The sequence below is a fragment of the Ustilaginoidea virens genome, chromosome 4, assembly GCF_000687475.1.
Source record: "Ustilaginoidea virens chromosome 4, complete sequence".
Lineage (NCBI taxonomy): Eukaryota > Fungi > Ascomycota > Sordariomycetes > Hypocreales > Clavicipitaceae > Ustilaginoidea > Ustilaginoidea virens.
The window spans coordinates 1,197,121-1,216,081 of record NC_057319.1 but is presented as its reverse complement, the minus strand read 5'-3'; the positions used below and the strand labels follow the sequence as shown (position 1 = coordinate 1,216,081).

At 57.7% G+C, this 18,961-nt stretch overlaps 5 protein-coding genes across 5 annotated transcripts; 3 read left to right on the top strand and 2 right to left on the bottom strand.

Moving 5' to 3' along the window:
• Window positions 1-282: 282 nt before the first annotated feature.
• UV8b_04860 (uncharacterized protein) lies at window positions 283-1,549 on the bottom strand (the record flags this gene model as incomplete). Its single annotated transcript, XM_043142358.1, has 2 exons — window positions 283-984; window positions 1,085-1,549. 2 exons carry the CDS (start codon window positions 1,547-1,549, stop codon window positions 283-285), a joined length of 1,167 nt encoding a protein of 388 aa, XP_042998292.1.
• A 3,383-nt stretch (window positions 1,550-4,932) lies between these two features.
• UV8b_04859 (uncharacterized protein) lies at window positions 4,933-6,533 on the bottom strand (the record flags this gene model as incomplete). Its single annotated transcript, XM_043142357.1, has 4 exons — window positions 4,933-5,639; window positions 5,742-5,847; window positions 5,901-6,190; window positions 6,305-6,533. 4 exons carry the CDS (start codon window positions 6,531-6,533, stop codon window positions 4,933-4,935), a joined length of 1,332 nt encoding a protein of 443 aa, XP_042998291.1.
• Window positions 6,534-7,256: 723 nt separating this feature from the next.
• UV8b_04858 (uncharacterized protein) lies at window positions 7,257-9,985 on the top strand (the record flags this gene model as incomplete). The annotated part of the gene is made up of 2 exons (XM_043142356.1): window positions 7,257-7,393; window positions 7,489-9,985. 2 exons carry the CDS (start codon window positions 7,257-7,259, stop codon window positions 9,983-9,985), a joined length of 2,634 nt encoding a protein of 877 aa, XP_042998290.1.
• A 3,825-nt stretch (window positions 9,986-13,810) lies between these two features.
• Window positions 13,811-14,047, top strand: UV8b_04857 (uncharacterized protein; the record flags this gene model as incomplete). Its single annotated transcript, XM_043142355.1, has 1 exon — window positions 13,811-14,047. The coding sequence occupies one exon, from the start codon at window positions 13,811-13,813 to the stop codon at window positions 14,045-14,047; it is 237 nt and encodes a 78-aa protein (XP_042998289.1).
• Window positions 14,048-15,883: 1,836 nt separating this feature from the next.
• Window positions 15,884-17,410, top strand: UV8b_04856 (uncharacterized protein; the record flags this gene model as incomplete). Its single annotated transcript, XM_043142354.1, has 1 exon — window positions 15,884-17,410. The coding sequence occupies one exon, from the start codon at window positions 15,884-15,886 to the stop codon at window positions 17,408-17,410; it is 1,527 nt and encodes a 508-aa protein (XP_042998288.1).
• Window positions 17,411-18,961: the final 1,551 nt, after the last annotated feature.

Genomic DNA, 18,961 nt, shown 5'->3' with positions numbered 1-18,961 from the left:
ACCGCACCGTGCAAAAAGAAATAATCGTTGCGGTATCAATCAAGGTATCTGTTCCTGTAGCCATGACTCTTTTCTCCTTGGTCCTTTGTCAGGGAGAGCGACGAGGGTAGTAGGTGTCTTCAATCAACAAGATAAAGCAGCAAACGCCAACCCAAAAACTCTCAAACCCCATCCTCCCATTTCCCAAAAGGCTGAGCCACCGAGAGCATCGCAACAAAACCCTTCCCATCCCCCCACCCCCGACGCCAAGGCCTGGAAACCAACCTTCGTTGGGGTCCTGGTCTAGCCCCGGTGCAACGGGTCCATTTCTTCCACTCCAGTCTTGACCCCTTCGTACCGGGTGCGGCGCAGAATGCCCTCGACGGGTCCTAGCAGACGTTGAAACGCGTTCTTGCCCAGCCTCGCCACCTTGACGTCTGTCGACGCCATGACGCTAGCAGCTCGGGGTTGATCGTTGAGCAGCGCCAACTCGCCAAAAAAGTCGCCCTTTTTGTAGTGCAGCACCTTGTGGCTCTCGTCTCCCTTGTACACGTCGGCCTCGCCGTTTTCCAACAGGTAAAACGAGTGTCCCGGGTCGCCTTCCCTAATAATGACTTCGCCCCGCGCAAACTTTTGGGTTTCCAGGGCATCGGCAATTTTCGATCGCTCGTACGGCGTCAACGAGGAGAGCAGAGGCACTTCCTCCAAAAAGGTTTCGTACATTCGCCTTCTGGCAAACGTAGACTCCATCAGGATCCGGCGGAACGTGATGCGGTCCAAGGCCCAGAGGGTGCAGCCTGGTTCGGCAGAGATGACAGTCGCGGCTCGGGGGGCGTTGTACATGAGGGCAAGTTCGCCAAAAGACCCTCCTGCCTGTATGTGCAAAACCTTGTCGCCCAATCCTTCCGGCCCAGGCTGGATAGCGCCCCGAGGATTGACGTACACGTCGAAAGATCCCTTCTCGACAACATAGAAGAAATCGCCGGCATCGCCTTGGCTGATGACCTGCCAGAGAGGAAGAAAGAAAGAGGGGAAAAAAAAAAAGTCAACGGATGCTACTGCCAGGGAAAACAGTGACGGGGGGGAGGGCGTTGCATCTTTTTACCTTGATGCCCTTGGCGGGGATTGGTTTCTCGACTAAAGCTCCCAGGATTTGGGCCGTCTGTTCATCGTCAAGGTGACTAAAAAGAAAGTTGCCTTCAATGGCCTTCTTGAGACGTTCTATCTGATCCGCAGTCTTCTCGTGAAAGGGAGGAGCCCAATTGTCGTAGCTATCTGCGCTGGGCTTGAGTGATTCGGCAGACACCGATGTTCGACGACCAAAGTTGTATTGGGCGGGATAGCTGTCGGGATGAGGTGGACCCCGTGCTGTCGGAGGCGCATCGGCAGCACCGTCCCGTCCCAGAGTCCCGGGGAAACTCGGGCCAGTGCGTGAATGGATCCCGGCGGCATTTGGTGCCTTGCCGTTATCGTTTTCGTCCTCCTCTGCTAAGCTGTGCATGACGTTATGGGTTCGATCGCCAAAGGGGTTGGCATTGACCCCGAACGGGCTCGAGAAGGGAACCGACATTTTGGGCGGATCAGGCTCTCAGCAAGTCCTGCAATGTCAATACTGTACCAGGAAAAAAGATGGGAACCGAGAATCCGAGGGTACAAGGTAGCTTTGACCTGCGATGCGGCGAAGCTGATATCTGTTTCCATTCATCATCAGCCCCCCTGTCACGGGCTTGTCCACGCCATGCTTGTAGTACAGATGACGTCGCAGCAATGAATAAGACAAAACGTCTAGGCGTACAAACAATTCTAGAAAAAAAACCACTTAGATTTGGTGCCGTGTTGCAAAACAGGGTCCGAGAACAGACACGAGCTATAGTTGAGCATCAGCATCCATCAGCGAGGCCAATCCGCCGTGACAGCTCGGGAGCAACGAGAGATGGGGGTGATTGTGCAGGTCAGGTTCTGGACGGGGCTCGCTTTATTCGTGAAGCTGCACGAGAAGCCAGCGACACGGGGGGCAAAGCTCGGTCTGGAGGAGCTAAAACGCTGCAGCAACGAAACCACCCACCTCTTGCCTGGAGACAGCTTCGGACGCAGACAGGCGAGGCCCACAAACGCTCGCAAACGCCCATGCGGTCCTGACTTGCTGAGAGAAGCAAGAAGCAAGCAAGAAGCAAGCAAGCAAGAAGCAAGCAAGAAGCAGGCAAGAAGCAGGCAAGAAGCAGGCAAGGAGCAGGCAAAAAGCAAGCCCCTCAATGCGCATGGGCCGTGCATAGACCGGTTGCAGACGACAGAAAGATGACTCACCTCGGCGTTTCGCCAAGCCAGGCGTCAACAAGGAGGGCAGGTAAATGACCCAACGTGTCCGTAGCGGCAATTCGCCACCCGACAAAGCTTAGATGTGAAGTCGGAGGGAGGCGGGAATGGAAACAGGAGTTGTGAACCAAGGAAGAGGGGGATCGTACCACTGGGGCCCCGCGACGGCCAGGCGGAGGCGGATTCAATGCTGCTACGCAGGCAACGCGGTGGCCTTGCGGGACTAACGAGGAGGCGCTCGAGCTACCGAGCGAGACTGGAAAGCTCTCCGACAACAGCACCACCAGACAGCACCACACAGCACCACACAGCAACCACACAGCACCAGAACGCTGATCAGCTGTGCGGAGGGGCGGGAATTAATTAAAAAAAAAAAAGCGGGTATGGAAAGGGGAGGATGATGGAGCGCAAAGGAAGGGGGGGGGGCAGGAAGACGAAGCGGTGCCAAAGCCGCCCCGGCAGAATGGGGGTAATGAAATGCGTGGGGGATGCGTCAAGGGGATGCCAAGGGATGCCAAGGGGATCTCTCGGTGGCTTGGGAACCAGCACTGAGACAAGAGACAAGCGACGGACGGAGCAAGGAACAAGGAACAAGGAACAAGGGCAAGTTGGGGAAGAAGGAGAGCAGGAATGGCCGAGGAATGTTTGGGCGCAGGGGGGGGGGGGGGGGGCGGATAAAAGGACGAGCAAGGCGACACGGAGCGTTTTTAAAGGTCTGGGGGTTCCGGAAAAGGCGCGGCGGCCGCCACCAAAAGCAAACAGCCGCCCCTCGACGAGCAGGCGGGCAGGCGGGCAGGCAGGCAGGCAGGCAGGCAGGCAGGCAGGCAGGCAGGCAGGCAGGCAGGCACCTGGGATTGACAATAGGCAGCAGCACCCGGGCTGTCGGGGCGACCAGTTGACGCGGGCTTGTTGACAAGTCGTGCCTGCCTGGTTTGCGTTCGATGTGCTCGATGAAAAGGCCGGGGGGGGGGCCAAAACGGCAGCAGCGCCCCGAGGTTACAGCCCGAGTGAGGACGAGGCAGGAAGGCAACTGCTTGCTATTCAGGAGGGCGCGGTGGGTGGGTGGGGAAGGAAGGAGGGGGAGCCCAGGATGCATCATGGCTCCCAGCGAAGCTTTCTAGAATGGCGCACAGACCATGCGTCTGCATTTTGTCCCGCGCCCCGCCCGCCCCAACTTGTTGGTGGCCCAATGCTTGGGTACAGGGCAACCCGGCCAACCAGCGCGCGTCGCCGACGACGTAAACGGCCTGAGCCACGCCCAATTGCCGTGCTGGTGCGTAATTGCAGGTTGACGAGACGAGACTTTGATCGGCACAGCAAGCACAGCGCAGCGCAGCACAGCGCAGCACAGCACAGCGCGGCGCAGCAAACATGTCACTCTTCCCATCGTCTCGTCCACATTGCGCCGGGCAAACGGGTCTGTCTCAAACCCGCCGCGGCTGCTGCTGCTCTCCACCTCTGTCAACGAAGCTTGAAGCGCTACGTCAGCGGACAAGCTAGTGGCGAGAGCAAACGCCAGCACCAACCTTTTTTACCCACGCAAGTGTGTACCTAGCCAGCACTACAGCCTAGCCTAGCTTTCATATCTGTAGGGAAAACCCCGCTTCACATCAGTGGGCTAATCCGCTCCTGGCAGAGGACCAAGAGGTACCCAGTGCCAGCCAAGCCAGTTGCCGGTTCCCATTGGAGCCGGAGCCGTCAGTGGCGACGACATGGAATCAACACCGTGGCGTGGCGTATTCCGTAGTCGAGAGCATCCAGAGGTGAATTCCCCATCTTGCCTGCCTGCCTGCCTGCCTGCCTGCCTGCCTGCCTGCTTGCCTGCTTGCCTGCTTGCCTGCTTGCCTGCTTGCCTGCTTGCCTGCTTGCCTGCTTGCCTGCTTGCCTGCTTGCCTGCTTGCCTGCTTGCTTGTTTTTGCCCAATGCCACGCCAGGCAGGCACTAGGCGCTGTCGGCCGCTAAATAGCATCTCTTTATTCAGAATGGCCCCGTCTGCCATGTATTGCCATGCGCAGCCCACGCCTCATGCATTCATCACATGCTTATATAGTCGCAGGTGCGGAAATGTGGCCAAAGACACAGGCCTGACTCGACTAGTTCATGGTCAAGCAGACCACTCTCTTGCAGAAAGACGTCTACCTCCCGACTCATTGATGCCCCAGCGACGCCTGAAACTATCTTGCCCCGTGAAACAAGTGTAGCCAAAAGAAAAAGGGAAGAAAAAAGAAAAAAAAAAGAAGAAAAAAGAAAAAAAACAAAGTGCCAAGAATAACCAGACCTATCCAACTACACCGGTGTAAACGAACAAGAAAATAAGCAAGACCTGATATCGCGGCAATATGACCGCGCCCTGTGCGCCAAATGACGATGCTGTATGCCAGAGACACCCCGGGAAAAGAACAGAAAAGGGGGGGAAAAAAGAAAAAGAAGAAAAAAAAAAAACCTCCCTCACAATGGCCCTTTACATCGACTCATTATACAAATGCCATTCATTACCTTGGAATGCGATTTCGTCCTTTTCTTCGAGCTCATCATCCGCATTCTCGTCATCCTCCGCATTTTCGTCCTGTGGCTTTTTTTTGTTCTTCTTCTTTTTCTTCGGTGAAGCAATTGTCACAGTGTACGCGCCGGATACTCTGCCTATGAGCCAACAGCGAGGCACGAGTCCAAGACAGAGTCGAATGCGTCCATGTCCTTGGTACCTGCGCCGTCCCACCACGGCTCCTCGTCAATGTCCATGGCGTCTGTGTGGCCGTTCATTCTGGATCGGAGATCAAGTTCGTCTGCGACTTGCTCAATCGAGGGTGGCTCATTGTTGACCCATGTATAGTCATTCCAGCCTTCCAACTCCCCCTCGCGGTACCCGTACAGAACTTGCGTCATGAGAGCCGGGAAGATGGACATGCCTGAATCAGCCATTTCCAGCGCGATCCTCAAGTCGGCGGTGCCCAACGGTCCACGTTCGCTGGCAGCCTTGGCTTCGATGGGAAGCAGTCCGAACTTGTCCCGGTTGACCTCCCCTCGCATTGAGCCCTCCTCTTCCAGGTGGAGCTGTTTCTTGTACTTGTGCGTTTGAATCCACGTCGTGCCGATGCCGTAGCACACATTTGCCGAATCCCCAGGGCCGTTGCTTCGCGTTCGGCTGAATATCTGCGTCAGCACTTCCTTGATGAATATTTCGGTTGCTATCGTTATGAGCTGCGGCGCATCTGCCACGTGGCCGCTAGGAAGTCCAGCTTCGTAGCAAAAGGGCAGCATTCGCGCAGTGACGACTCCAAAGTCGGGGAACTCGCCCGACTCGACTGCTAGGGGTTGAGTGAATCGCTTTCGAATCTCCAAATCAAAGTCTATGGAGGAGTCAGATGTGTCTTTTTGTTCCTTTTCTCTCTCTCTCTCTCTCTCTCTTTTGTTTTTGTCATCCCCACAAGGGGCAAAACGCAGTAGCTTACTCATGTTATTGATACCTGTTGCCGTGCTCGGGGCGGCATCCGTGGCAGCTGGATTTTTACGATTCGTGTCTGTAAAAAGATTGAATAAACCGTCGCGAGGGTCATACTGATCGAACGGGTTAACATGGTGATGTTTGATGAACCAGAGGATGAACCTACATCGTTGTGGATGAGGTCTTTGATGCGCCTTCGGTCTCGGGGCGGCAATTGCATGACTTCTCCCTTGAGTTTCCGCTCAGTCGCATCGCCAGTAACGGGTTTGCTGCCAGCACTAGCAGTAGGTTTGTCATTAGCACTGACCCAAGGCGCCAGGCCCGGGTCAGGCATTTCTCTCGTCACATTCCCGAGTAGAGCTGCGACGAGCTGGTTGTGAAGGTGGTCTTTCTCGCCCGTGCCGTCGGCGAGGATGGGATCTATCCGTTCCGAGTACTCGGCTTGACTTAGACGACCTTTGGTAGCACGTCAGCAAAAACTGGCCAATATACACATACACACACACACACACACACACACGCACGCACGCACGCATATATATATATATAATCAATGAGAAAAAGTCATACCAATCAGAAACTCAGACGTCGACTCTTTGTACACCAGCCATTTTTCACCAATGGCACTCTTGAGCGCCGTGTACAATGGTTCGAGGTCAATTCGGGCAGGAATAACCTGGCTAGTCTTGAATGGCTTCCCCGAGCCGGGCGCGGAGATGGGTAGCGTCTTGCTTGACAAAATCGGCGTCGATAGGCTGACTGTCGGACGGCTCAAGGCCGCGGGGTCGATGTCGGGCATGGTGGAGTTTGGGGAACTGAACGCGGGCGATGTCGCGGTCGACGTCGCGTGTGGCCGGGCTGCAACGCGCAACGCGAAAAACTGCTCATGAGCTGCATCAATCGACTGTAGGATAGAATGCGATCACGTCTCCGGAGTCACCTTGATGACCCGGGCATGTTGTGGCCGCACAATTCGATGACGAGTGATGAGGTTGGTTGACATTAGGGAGAGCCCGCCAGGCAAGCGGAAAGTTGAGGTTGGATTTGGCCGACAGACTCTACTCTTACGTCGGCAGCTCTGCGCTCGTAGTAGGTACGTGTGCTTCTGCGGGAAATGAAGCAAGTCGCTGGTTTCCGGTACTTGGCCCGGTCGTTGGCTTCCCCACCAAACGTCGCAACCCGGCGAGACTTGACCTCTACTAATCTGACAGGTACGCTGCCTACCTGCTACACACAGGCGCAGCCGTACCTGGAGGTATACCCAAAGTAACTCGACGGTGCCCCTCGTCGCGTCCAATGGTCCGTCGCGTTCTCTAAACGCAGCACCTGTCCAAAGTCAGTCCCAGACCTTTGCTGGAGCTCAGCAACTTGGACCTGGCTGCAACCATTTCGTCAACATCAAAGCAGATGTTGGGTGCGCAACCGAACAAGTCCGACGCCCCCCCCCCCCCGGTTTACCTTGCAGTGTTTTGGACGCTTCGCCCAGCCGCTCGGCTCGCGGTTGGCAGAGAATGCAGCAGCCATGGCATCAGACCGCATCATCTCAGCTCTGGAACACTTGATCGCCCACATTGTTCCTACCGACCCGGATGAAGACCCAGACGCTGCTCAGGAAAGGCACGACGCTTGCTTGGAATATGTCAAGTCCGTCATAGACAAGTATGTTTTCCCGTCGCCTGGCTTACGAGTCGCTTGAGCCGTTGCCATGATGCCGAGCAGAACCAACCAGCTAACGATTTGATTGAATCTGCAAGTCCCCCACGCCCCTCCATTTCGTCCGACGTCAACCATGCCTCGGACCTGATCAAGCGAAGGCTCATAAAGACCAATCCCAGTCAGGCACTCAAGTTCTCCAACCTTTACTCCAGGCTGCTGTCACTTCCTGTGCTGGAGCACAAATGGGCCATTCTGTATCTTCTCCATCAGCTGGCTGACTCGCCTGACCCCAACGAACCTCTACCACTTACTCCCGTCAGGCCGTCGGCGCCCAATTACCGCGAGGCCACCAGCAGGGACGCCATCGGCAGGGACGCCATCAAGAGGCATGGCGGAGACGGCGGCAAAGCACCGACTCCGGTGCTGAGGAATGAGGAGGAGCAGTTTGGAACCGCTTTCCAGCCAGAAGGGCTGAGGGCAGCCTCTGGTTCCCACCGAGAAAGCGGGGACAGAGGGCAGCAGCCTAGACGAGACGTTTCGCTGAAATCGACTCTGCTTGCTAGTCACTATGCCCAAGTCGATCCTCCAGAGACAGACATCCTCCGAGACCTCCCATTCACGTTGCAGGGGCTGTCCTCTACCACGCTTCCGTTTCTAAAACCCGACACGTTGCAACTGCCGCCCACGCTCCCGCTTCCTCTTCTATCCATACTTCACACGTTAGCCGAGCCGGCCCTTCTTTATCGCAGGCTGGACGAGTTTTGCAAAACCCCCGCAGAGGGGCTGCTGGGGCAGAGCCTGCGTTCCGCCATTGGGAGCGAGCTGCGGTCCTATCTCAGCCTGATTGCGGCGCTGGAGGGCCAGATTCGGCGAGCTCTTTCGTCGCTCGACGAGAGCGCGCCGCGCGGAGGCATCGGAAAGGCAGGCGTCACGTTGAAGCGATGCGTTGTGTGGACCCGGGAAGCCACGATGGGCTTGCGGCTGATGAGCCTGATGGCCGAAGAATCTCGGGACAAGACGGGCGGCAAGCTCATTTCGCTCATCCACAGTTTCTCCTCGTCGCACGGCGACCCCGTCGTCGCGGCCTTCGCAGAGCGCCTCCTCGGCAGCTTCACCAGGCCGTTTTACGACATTCTGCGTCGTTGGATATACGACGGAGAGCTTTCCGACCCGTACAAGGAGTTTTTCGTCCGAGAGCAGGGACAGGGCGCGAAACGCGTCGACGCTTCCAAGTCGAAAGTCGTGGGCAACGTGTGGACGGACAAGTACGAGATTGACGAGGTGATTCCCAGCATCGTCACGCAGGATTTCGCGCAAAAGGTGTTCTTGATCGGAAAGTCGCTCAACTTTATCCGGCACAGCTGCGGGGACTCGCCATGGGTCGAGAAGTACTCCAAGGCCGCGTCGAAGCAGCTCGGCTACGGGGACACGGCGACGCTCGAGGCCTGGATAGACGAGGCGTACAAGACGACGATGAAGCGGCTGATGGATCTCATGTCGCGCAAGTTCCACCTGTTTGAGCACCTGAGAGCCCTCAAGGACTACATCCTCCTCGGACAGGGCGACTTCATCGCCCTGCTGATGGAGTCTCTGGCGGCCAACCTGGACCGGCCGGCGGGCGCGCAGTACCGCCACACCCTGACGGCGCAGCTGGAGCACGCCATCCGGGGGTCCAACGCGCAGTTCGACTCGCCCGAGGTGCTGCGCCGGCTGGACGCGAGGATGCTGCAGCTGTCGCACGGCGACATCGGGTGGGACTGCTTCACGCTCGAGTACAAGATCGACGCGCCGGTCGACGTGGTGGTGACGGAATGGGGGAACAGGCAGTACCTCAAGGTGTTTAACTTTTTGTGGAGGATCAAGCGGGTCGAGTTTGCGCTGCTCAGCACGTGGCGGAAGTGCATGACGGGCTCCCGCGGCGTGCTGCAAAACTCGGACGCCGTCGTGGAGCAGACGTGGAAGACGACGCGGGGGTTCCTGGCCGAGATGATTCACTTTGTGGGCCAGCTGCAGTACTACATACTCTTCGAGGTGGTGGAGTCGTCGTGGGACGAGCTGCAGAAGCGCATCCAAAAGGAGGACTGCACGCTGGACGACCTGATCCGGGCGCACGAGCGATACCTCGACGACATCACGCACAAGGGCCTGCTGGGCGCCAAGCGCCGACACGACGGCTCGGAAGACGACGAGCGCGCGTCGGCGTCGGCGTCGGCGTCGTACCTGGCCCAGCTGAGCGACATGCTGCGCTTCATGCTCAACTACCGCGACTGCGTGGACGGCCTGTACAGCTGGAGCGTGTCGGACTTTACGCGCCGGCAGGAAGCCGACGTGCGGACGTCGACCAAGCACGATCTGGACGAGCACCCGCTCGGCGGCGGCGGCGGCGGCGGCGGCGTGTCATCCGAGTTTCCCGTTTTGCGGGACCGGCTCCAGCAGCTGGGCACGTCGTTCAGGGGGCGGGTGCAGATCCTGCTGGGCGACCTGGCGTACCAGCCCGACGTGAACCTGCGATTCTTGGGAGTGGCCATGAACTTTAACGACGTGTATCAGCCGGCGAGGCGCAAGACACGGCCGGCGACCACGACCAAGGGGTAGCCAGGGACCAGGCTGACTTTTTTTTTTTTTTTTTTTTTTTTTTTTTTTTTTTTTTTTACCTTTTTTGTCCTTTCTATGCATTGTAGTTCACGACGTCATGATGTAACTAGACGAGCCAACATGGTCAACCTGCGCGCCCGGCAACGCGCGGCAACGGCACCAGCAAACCCGCCGTGCCAGTTTTAGACATGGCCTCCCTCGTCATGCACCACCCCCCCTTCCGCCCTGCCTCCCGTCGTCACAGGCGGCAAAGCAGACCCTGACTCTCTCTTCACCCACGCCACGCCAACCCACGCCACGCCACGCCACGAGAAAGACTGCCGCCCGACGCGCCATCGCTCTGCAGGTTCTTGGGCAGCTGGGTTGGCGTGCCGTGCGCGCGGCCGGAGGGAGCGGTGCCGGGCGCATGCGGCGGCGGGGGCGAAGGCCGGGTTGGGGGATTCGGGATGTGGAGTCTCCGGGGGGGAACCGCCGATGGCGCAGTTCGGCAAGCGTGCCGGAGCGGAGGTGTCTGGGGGCCTCTTGTGCTTCCGGGCTGGACTGCCCGCAAAAGAAGGGCAACGAAGCGCTAGGAAAGGGGGGGGAAGGGGGAGGGGGGAGGGAGGAAACGGACGACGACAACAGAGGCCTGGGATCAGGACAGACCGTTGGGCTCTGAGCTACGGAGTACAGTACTCCGTATGGACGCTGGGATACGGCCGCTGAGACGAGATCCCGGCTGCCAGGGGCCGCAACCCGCCGGGATGGGAAATTGGAACAGCACAGCACAGCACAGCACGGCACCAGACAGGTGCCGCTGGAGGCCCCTGGGCGACTCGGACGGGGCATAGGCTTCAATGGGCCAGGCTCCTCTGAACTGGCCTCGCCAGTGGGTGCCCAGTGCCACACCACATGCATCCATGTCCCCTGCGGCTGCCCCTCGTGTCATTGTGTCATTTTACGGCGCTGCTTTGTCGTGTTTGGAATGTCAACGTCGCCAGCAGCATGGCGCAGCGCCAGCCACAGCAAGGGACACGACATGTCAGCTCGCAAACAACATTTGAACGCTGCGGACTCTGGAGCCGCCTGCTGGCTGGGCTGGGCTGGGCTGGGACAGGCTGGCTGGGACAGGCTGGCTGAGACCAGACAAGCTACATGTACTCCCGTACCTACTGTACTGAATTGTTCCAAGGACCCCAGCACAGAGGAGCCCCATGCAAGCACTTTCCCCGGACTTTTTTAGTTGGTTTTCGTTTTTGGCGCTTTGGAAGCTTCTCGACGGCCCACAGCCAGCCAGCCAGCCAGCCAGCCAGCCAGCCAGCCAGGCCAGGGCTTCTTTGCCCGCCCCTACCCCTGCCAGACCCAGACCCAGACCCAGACCCATTTTGCAGCCCGATGTCGTCTGGTTCCGTTCCGTTCCCGGCCCAGATCAATCAAAATGCCACCAGACTTATCCAAAAGCATCTCGCGAAGGCGAGATTGCTCGTAGCCCACCAGTCCCATGGGACCCATGCGAGGTAGGGAAAAAAAAAAAAAAAAAAAAAAAAAAAAAAGGTGAAACATCTGCGCGTCCCCAACACGTACGTACGTCCCCTGTTGCAACGGGGCTTTCCACACGCACGCACCAGAAGGTTTCTGGTCATCAGCGAAACTGGGCGGACCAATGCCGTCGCAACACATTTCACGCCCCGGCCATCGTTGGCGGTTGCCGATGGAAGCAAAGTGCTAGCTGAAGACCAAGACCCCGATGCTGCTGTCTCGTCCACGGTACGGTGCGGGCACGGAGCAAGTTGTCGAAGCGTTCATGCGGGAGCAAGCCGTGCAGTGCAGTCCAAGTGTGTGGCTTTTTTTTTTTTTTTTTTTTTTTTTTTTTTTTTCCCTCGGCGCACCTGGGCTCTGGGCAGGCCATCCAGCAGGTTTGCCGCAGGTTTGCCGGGCTTGTTTGTTTGTTTTTTTTTTTTTTTTTTTTTTTTTTTTTTTTTTTTTTTTTTTTGTTTTTTTATTCTTGTTTGTTGGGTCGGCTGGGTTTCTTCCCCGCTGCGTCGACTTGCGAGGGTGTGCGTGCGGCTGCCCTCCTACGTGCGTGCCTTGTTGTTACTTGTGTGTGTGTGTGTGTGTACCTGCAGCAAGCGCAGTCACCACGACGTCCGGGTGCGGGAAAAACGTGTCGGTGTGCCCATTGCCTGCCTGGACGCGCGTCGGTCACAGCTTGCTTCAATCTTGCCTCGATAGCCTCTTTTTTTTTTTTTTTTTTTTTTTTCCTCCGTCTCCTAATCGGCCGGAAAAGAGGGGGGGAGGACGGAGGAAGGCGCACGCTCAGCGGAATGTGAGTACGGGGCAAGGTGGGGGGCGGGGTTGCTGAGTCACACAGTTGACAGACATTGATGCTTTGCCGGGTGCGCCTGCCTGTCCCCAGCCCAACCAAGAGCATCAAGGGAGTTCACAACTGATACATGTACCCAGGTACGTACCATGCACCCATGGAGCCTGGCCGATGGAGCCTGCAGGCCAGTACGGAGGTACTCCAGGGCGCCGCTCAACAGCGCCGCCATCGACGATGCGTCTGGTGTGTGCCGTGCCCCAGGTCTGTCCTCCTCGCCAACCCTCCATACGGCAACCCGGAGAGCATCGAGTCGCTGCAAAGCTGCAGAACGGCAGAACTGCAGAGCACGCAAGCCGCCAAAGCAAGACACGCGCTCGGCTGGCGTGCCCTATTCCTACCTAACCTGAAAATTGGCAAGAACCCGTCACTATCACCGTCAACCGTCACCGTCGCCGTCGCCGTCAGGACGCGAAATCGGCCAAGCACGAGGCAGCATCCGAGGCAGGCACGGAGGACCTGCTTGCCCCATCACCCCACCCCCAGACGGTAAACCCCCCGGGGTCCCCCAAGCAGCCCCCCCCACCCCTTCCTTCCCCCCCCCCCCCAGACGGGTTGACAAACTGCTCAAGACCTAACACGGTACTGTACGGAGTACGGAATACCGAGTATGTAGCATGTATTGACCAGACCTAACCCGGGTGACCATGAATGTCTTCTGTGAACATCGGCTCGGGCTGCCCATTTCTCCGCAGGCGTGCGTCCGAGGCGTTGCTTGTTCCTTCCCCTTGGCTGCTGGGTCGCGCCATGCGCACGCCGCACCCCCCCTTTTATCCCGATTCATGCTACATATCAAGGCAATCATCCAGGAGTCCAATGCCAAAGCTTAAAGCCGTTTGTTCCTTGTCTCGTTCCCCTGTCTGACGACCCGTACATCTGCTTTTCTTTGGCCCTTTTCTTTCTTTCTTTTTTTTTTTAAACAAAAAAAAATTCCTTCATCGTTCCGTGCCTCTACCTACTTAAGCCTAGTGCTCTCCCTCGGCCAAACCCCAGCGCGGTTCGGTTTTCCTTCTCTCCCACAACCAACTTGCCTGCCTACTTAAGTGCGCTGCCGACTTTTGCCCTCCCAACAACCAACTTCTATCCGCTTCCCGCTTCTATCGGTCTATTTTTTTAATTTCTTGTGCACACACACACGCACACACGCACACACGCACACACGCACACACGCACACACGCACAATACAAAACCCGTCCCCCCCTTTTCCCTGTAAGAGCTATTCGCCACTGTCCAGGATACTCAACCTTTGCAGCTTCGGCTCCAGCTACTGCCGGCATATCCGCTCCTTTGGCACGCAGGCTCTCGTATAAAAGTAGCTTCGCCGACGCGCTGACCGGACCTTGACAGTAGGTGTTGACCGCAAGCACTCTCGCATTCTAGCTCGCACCAGTTCTCACATTCAACCCTTTGCAGGCTTCCATTCTTTCATCACCTTTGGCTTCCATAGTCGGCCGATTCATCCAAGATGCCTCACATCGCCTCACCTCTCGCCATGTCCTCACAGCGAAGCAACGTTCGGCTGTTTACCTCGCAGGACCTGCACAGCAGCCTCAACGCAAACCTGGCATACAACAAGGACAATCAGCGACCGTCAACACCTGTCCGCCATATCCAAGAGAACGACTACGCTGTTCCCGCACCCCCGCCCCCAAGCCCCGTCAGCTTTCGAGCTGATGCGTGGACCATGCCGGGTCGGCATTGACACCGCCAAACCTTGCGCCGCTACGCTCGAGGCGTTGGCCAAAAACGACGTCTCCAGCTTTTTTCCTTGCATCTTCATCCACTAGAAAAAACGGCAGAGACACTACTGCCGACAAGTTTCATTTGTCTGGTTTCGCCCAAAGTCAGCAGCAGCACAAGGAGTTTAGGAAATGCTACGTCACTGAACTGGTTCAACTGTATCGCAAAAAAATGTAATAAAAGGGGTCAACTTGGGACAAGAAAAACGGGTTGGCAACACCAGGGACGGGCTGTTGCCCAGGAGTGAAGCGGTGGCGTACAAACATAGACTTGGTGAGCTGCGTTTACGACGGCTTGTGTTTTGACAAACTGGTAATTAGCAACAAGGTCCTTTCTCTCTCTCTCTCTCTCTGTCTCTCCTCTCCTCTCCCCTCCTCTCATCACTGGTTCCCCTTTTCTCCCCGTAATCCGTAAGACACGGCGCCGGACAAGCGTCGGCCTGTCTTGGGGGCTGTGTTGCCCCAACCCGGGGAAGCCCTGTGGCCAGGAATCTCGTTGGATGGAATTGATTCGTTTGAAATGGCCGGTACGCAGCTGCGTCGTCGACAGACCGTGCCTGTGCCACGGGTGCACACGGGCGGGCCACGGTTGGGTACTCGTGCATGACCACGACCTCCCACATGGCGCCTCGCAAGAGGGTGTGCATCGCCCTGTACTCCGTACCTGCATCTTTTTTGGTTGTTTTTTGCCCTCAAGGAACGAGTACGGGCGACGGGCGACGGGCGACGGGCGACGGGCGACGGGCTGAGGGGGTGGCGCTGCCTTGCTACACGCGGCATGGGTGATGACGGGCAGGCAACATGCCGTGCGGGATGGTGCAGGGTTGGGGGCCTCTGCTTGCGAGGGCGAGCGGGCGGTGGGTGTAGCTGCTGTGCTCGGCCGGGCGAGTGCGCGGACCGGATGGTTGTGATGCCTGGGGATTGGCTGGGGGATGCGGACGAGGCGGATGGAGCGGATGATGAAGCGGAATGGGGTGAGGACGGGAAACAAGTGAGTGGGCGGAGAAAAAGAAAAGGGTGTGAGAAGTAGGCACATGAGCTATGGAACAAGGATAAGAAAGAAGTACCTATGCAAAAGTGAGCGTGCTGAAAGCAATAAGTGCGAGCTACGGCGAGAGTTGGAAGGCATGTTAAGTGATGGAAACAAGTACAAGCTACATAGGTACCTAGCTGGTAGGTAGGCACGGAGGAAAGGAGTGAGTATCAGTCATGAAAATTAGAAGACATAAAGCTACGAACAAGTGTGAGCATATGAAAACACAGTATAAGCCCTTGAGCACATGAAAGCAATTGATAAGCTATAAAAACAAGCCCGAGCGTTGCGCAAAAAATGCATAAGCTAGGTACCTAATCTAAGGTATGCATGACAAACTGTCTGAGCACGCAATCACAAGCTCCGTCACGGGAACAGCCAATCAAGGCGCACTTTACACGGACCAGCCGAAAACGCGTCCTCGCCCGACGTCGCGTCGCGTCGCGTCCTCCACGTCGGCCCACCTGCCACGGACCACGGTTACCTGGGCGCCTGAGCCTGCAACGCAACTGCCAATTCTGCAATTCCGCTTGCTTCGCGTCCTTGGTCGCTCCTGCTCTGCTCGCCAGTCTGCATCGCAACGCATCGCAACGCATCGCCGCTTTCTACGGATACACTGCATACTCATTGCTGAGCTGTGTCTCTCACTGTCTCCTTGTCCCAGCCATCTCTTGCAACCGGCAGGCTTCACCCAACCACCTGCCCTCCCCGCGTCGCCTAGCAAACTCGTCCCCCTCCCTCTTCTTTTCCCCACGCCACGAGCAAGATGCCTCGTCCGGCAGCCAGGAGGCGGCAGGCGGTCGAAGCCGTTCCCGCCTCGACTTCCATCGCAGACTTTGCTCGGGTGGCCAAGACTCGGGCTTTCCCTGACGCATCCGCAAAGAGATCCGTCGTCGTCAACCTGCCTGCTCCCCCCCTCGCGTCTCGGAAGAGAAAGGCGAGCTCGCTGCAGCAGCAGGACGGCCTCGCCGCGCCGTCGTCGTTGACTCGGAGGACCCTCTCCTTCCCTCCCAGCAGCGACGAGGAGGATGACGCACAGTCCGTCGCTGCGAAGCGGCTTCGACGGGATGCCCCGGCGCTTTCGGCTGCCGACTCCTGCAACGCAGCCTCGGCCCCGAAACAGGGCAGACGCGCCGCGGAATCCGCGCCTTCGCGGGCACACAAAACCCGCCGACCCGGCAAATCAACATCTGTCATTGCCAAGCCTGCACAGCAGCAATCGAGACGGACTCTGCAAACAAGGATCGATGCCGTCTACAAAAAGAGTGCGGAGAAGGCCGGGGCCGAGGCCCTGGTCGAGAAGAAGAAGCAGCAGCCGCTGCCCCATCACCTGGAAGAGCTGGTTGCTCTCAACAAGGCGTTTCTGGAGACAGTCATGATCCACATTGCCCATCACGGCAGCAGTTCGCCAATTGACATTCGTCTGCTTGCACCCAACATTTCGCGGACGTGGGGTAAGCGACAGGTCACGGTGGAAGACATTCGACGATGCATCGCCATCCAATGGCACGGCAGGCCGCGTGAGGAATCGCCCTTTTTCGTTTCCGACCACGGCCGAGGCAGGCTGTGCGTCCAGATCGCGGCACACATGGTTGGGTCGTCGGTCAATGAAGCTCGCTTGTGCCGGCAGTTTCAGGAGAACATGCGCGCGTTGTGCGCGGAAAAGGCCGCGGAAAAGGCCGCGAATCAGGCGTCGGGCGTGGATGCGCTCGTGGAAAGCTTGTCGCTGGCCGACCTGCCTCAAGCTGCCGTCAAGGAGATGGGCAAGGGGATGCACGCCAACCCCGCCCTGGCCAAGGGACGCAGAGCGCTCGCGGACCTGAAGAGCGGCATTGCCGCCAAGCAGCAGGACCAGGAGGCTGCCAGCAAGAAGCCCTTTGCCAACCCCGACGGCACCAAGATGAGCCTCCTGGACCGACTCCGGCACAAGCAGCTCGCCAGAGCCAACGAGCCGCTTCCGCCGTCTGGCCCCGAGCTGCAGCGACGAGCCGCGCTGAACAGGGTTGCCGATGTGGCGGCCACCATCTCCATGCTCAGCCTGTCCCATACAATGTCGCTGCCCCGGCAGGCGTTCACCATGCTCGCCATCTCGGAGAAGCTCCAGGACTCGTTGCGAGTTCCGTTGTCCAGGGAAGAAGGCATGGCGTGTGTGCGACTGATCGCCACCGAGGTTGCTCCTGAATGGTTGAGGATCGTGCCCATCGGAGGCCGAGAGAATGTCGTCATCCAGAGGCACAGCCAGCCGATTGACCGGGTCATCCACGAGCGGGTGCAAAAGCTGCTTGCAGTGTAGGTGTACTCTGCGTCGCATCCATTTGAGGCAGGTTGTGCAGGTTCATTTTGCAAAAGGGGGTCCTTTTTTTTTTTTTTTTTTTGTAACTTCTTGGCATGGCATGGCATGGCATGGCGGGCCACATTGTGTATAGCATTGGAAATTGGAAATTGGAAATTGGAAACTGGGCATTGGGCTTTGGGCTTTGCTGGCGGCCTTTTGGAAGGATATGGTGTTTTGTTCCCGCAATCGAGCATGTTTGTAGGGGACATGGCAAATTGAAAAGGACCAGACACTGTCAAAGTAGGCGACGTTTTGCACCCGGTACCGACTGCCTGCCTTTTGCCATGCCTTTTGCCATGCCTGGTTGCGCGCCCGCAAGAAGCGCACATTGAAGCAGAGCGATATGTTGCTTTCCTCAAAGCTTTCGCTGCTCCCAGCCGCCCTCTTGCGTCGTGTGGTGGTGGTGCTGCTGCTGCGGACGGCTTGGACATGAGCAGCCAGCCAGCCTATGAGCAGCCAGCCCATGGTGTTGCCCTGCCTCGCCTCAAGACCATGGAGCGGGGACCCACCCTGCACACCCCGGATCGAGACTAGGAGTACGGAGTACGAGTACGCAAAACTAGAGGCTTAGCCCGGCAGGGCCTGCTCGGCTGCATTGGGCTGATCCATGCATGTCAAGGTGCATAATCCTTGCGGCAAACGAAGCCCGGCGACGTTGATTGCCGGTGATATACGGACTACTCCGTACCGGCGATATCCTTCGACAGTTGGCCGCATGGGTTGATGCTGACGGCGTGCCCTGACCTGCCGTGCGGCTTATTGGGGGCCGCGGGGGCCAAAAAGGGTCTGGAATGCAGTTGACATGTAGCAAGGTACCGACCGCGCCATTCTATCGCAGTGTAGAATACCTATTAAAGTCACTGGCGTCACACTTTTGGTGCAACACACACTTTCATCATGATCATGGCATTAGGTACCTAAGGTAGGCAGTACCGAAGGCAGGCATCTGAGGCAGGCGCCTGAGGCAGGCACATGCATCCAACGGCGCAAAACAGCAAGCCCAACGGAAATAGGTGCCGAGCATACGTATGAAGAAGGAGGCACCCAGACGGCTGCCGGTTTCGAGCGGGCGCCACCTATGGGCAAATGCGGCCGCCTTGGGCAATCTTTTTTACTGTACTTTGCCCTACCCGGCGCGCCCGATTCCATATCGCAGCCACGGCACAACGTCAATACGTGCCCAGACCGTACCAGACCAGACCGCACAAGGGCAACCGGAGGATGCGTCGGGGGCAAACAAGTAAACCAAGCTGGATGGCCCTGGATGGCCCTGGATGGCCCTGGATGGCCGCAGCTGGGTGGATGGGAAATGGACTGGAGGCTGCCCAAATCCCCCGTCCCGTCGTCCGCCATTCGTTCTATTTTGTTCTTGCTGGTTCGACCAGACGCTTCCCCTGCCTGCCTCCTTCCTTCCCTGTTCATCGTTGTTGTTGTTGTCTTGGCTTCTCTCCCCGGAGCGGCTGAGAACGGCAGGTCCGAGAGTCGGAAACCATCAAATAACAACTCCGT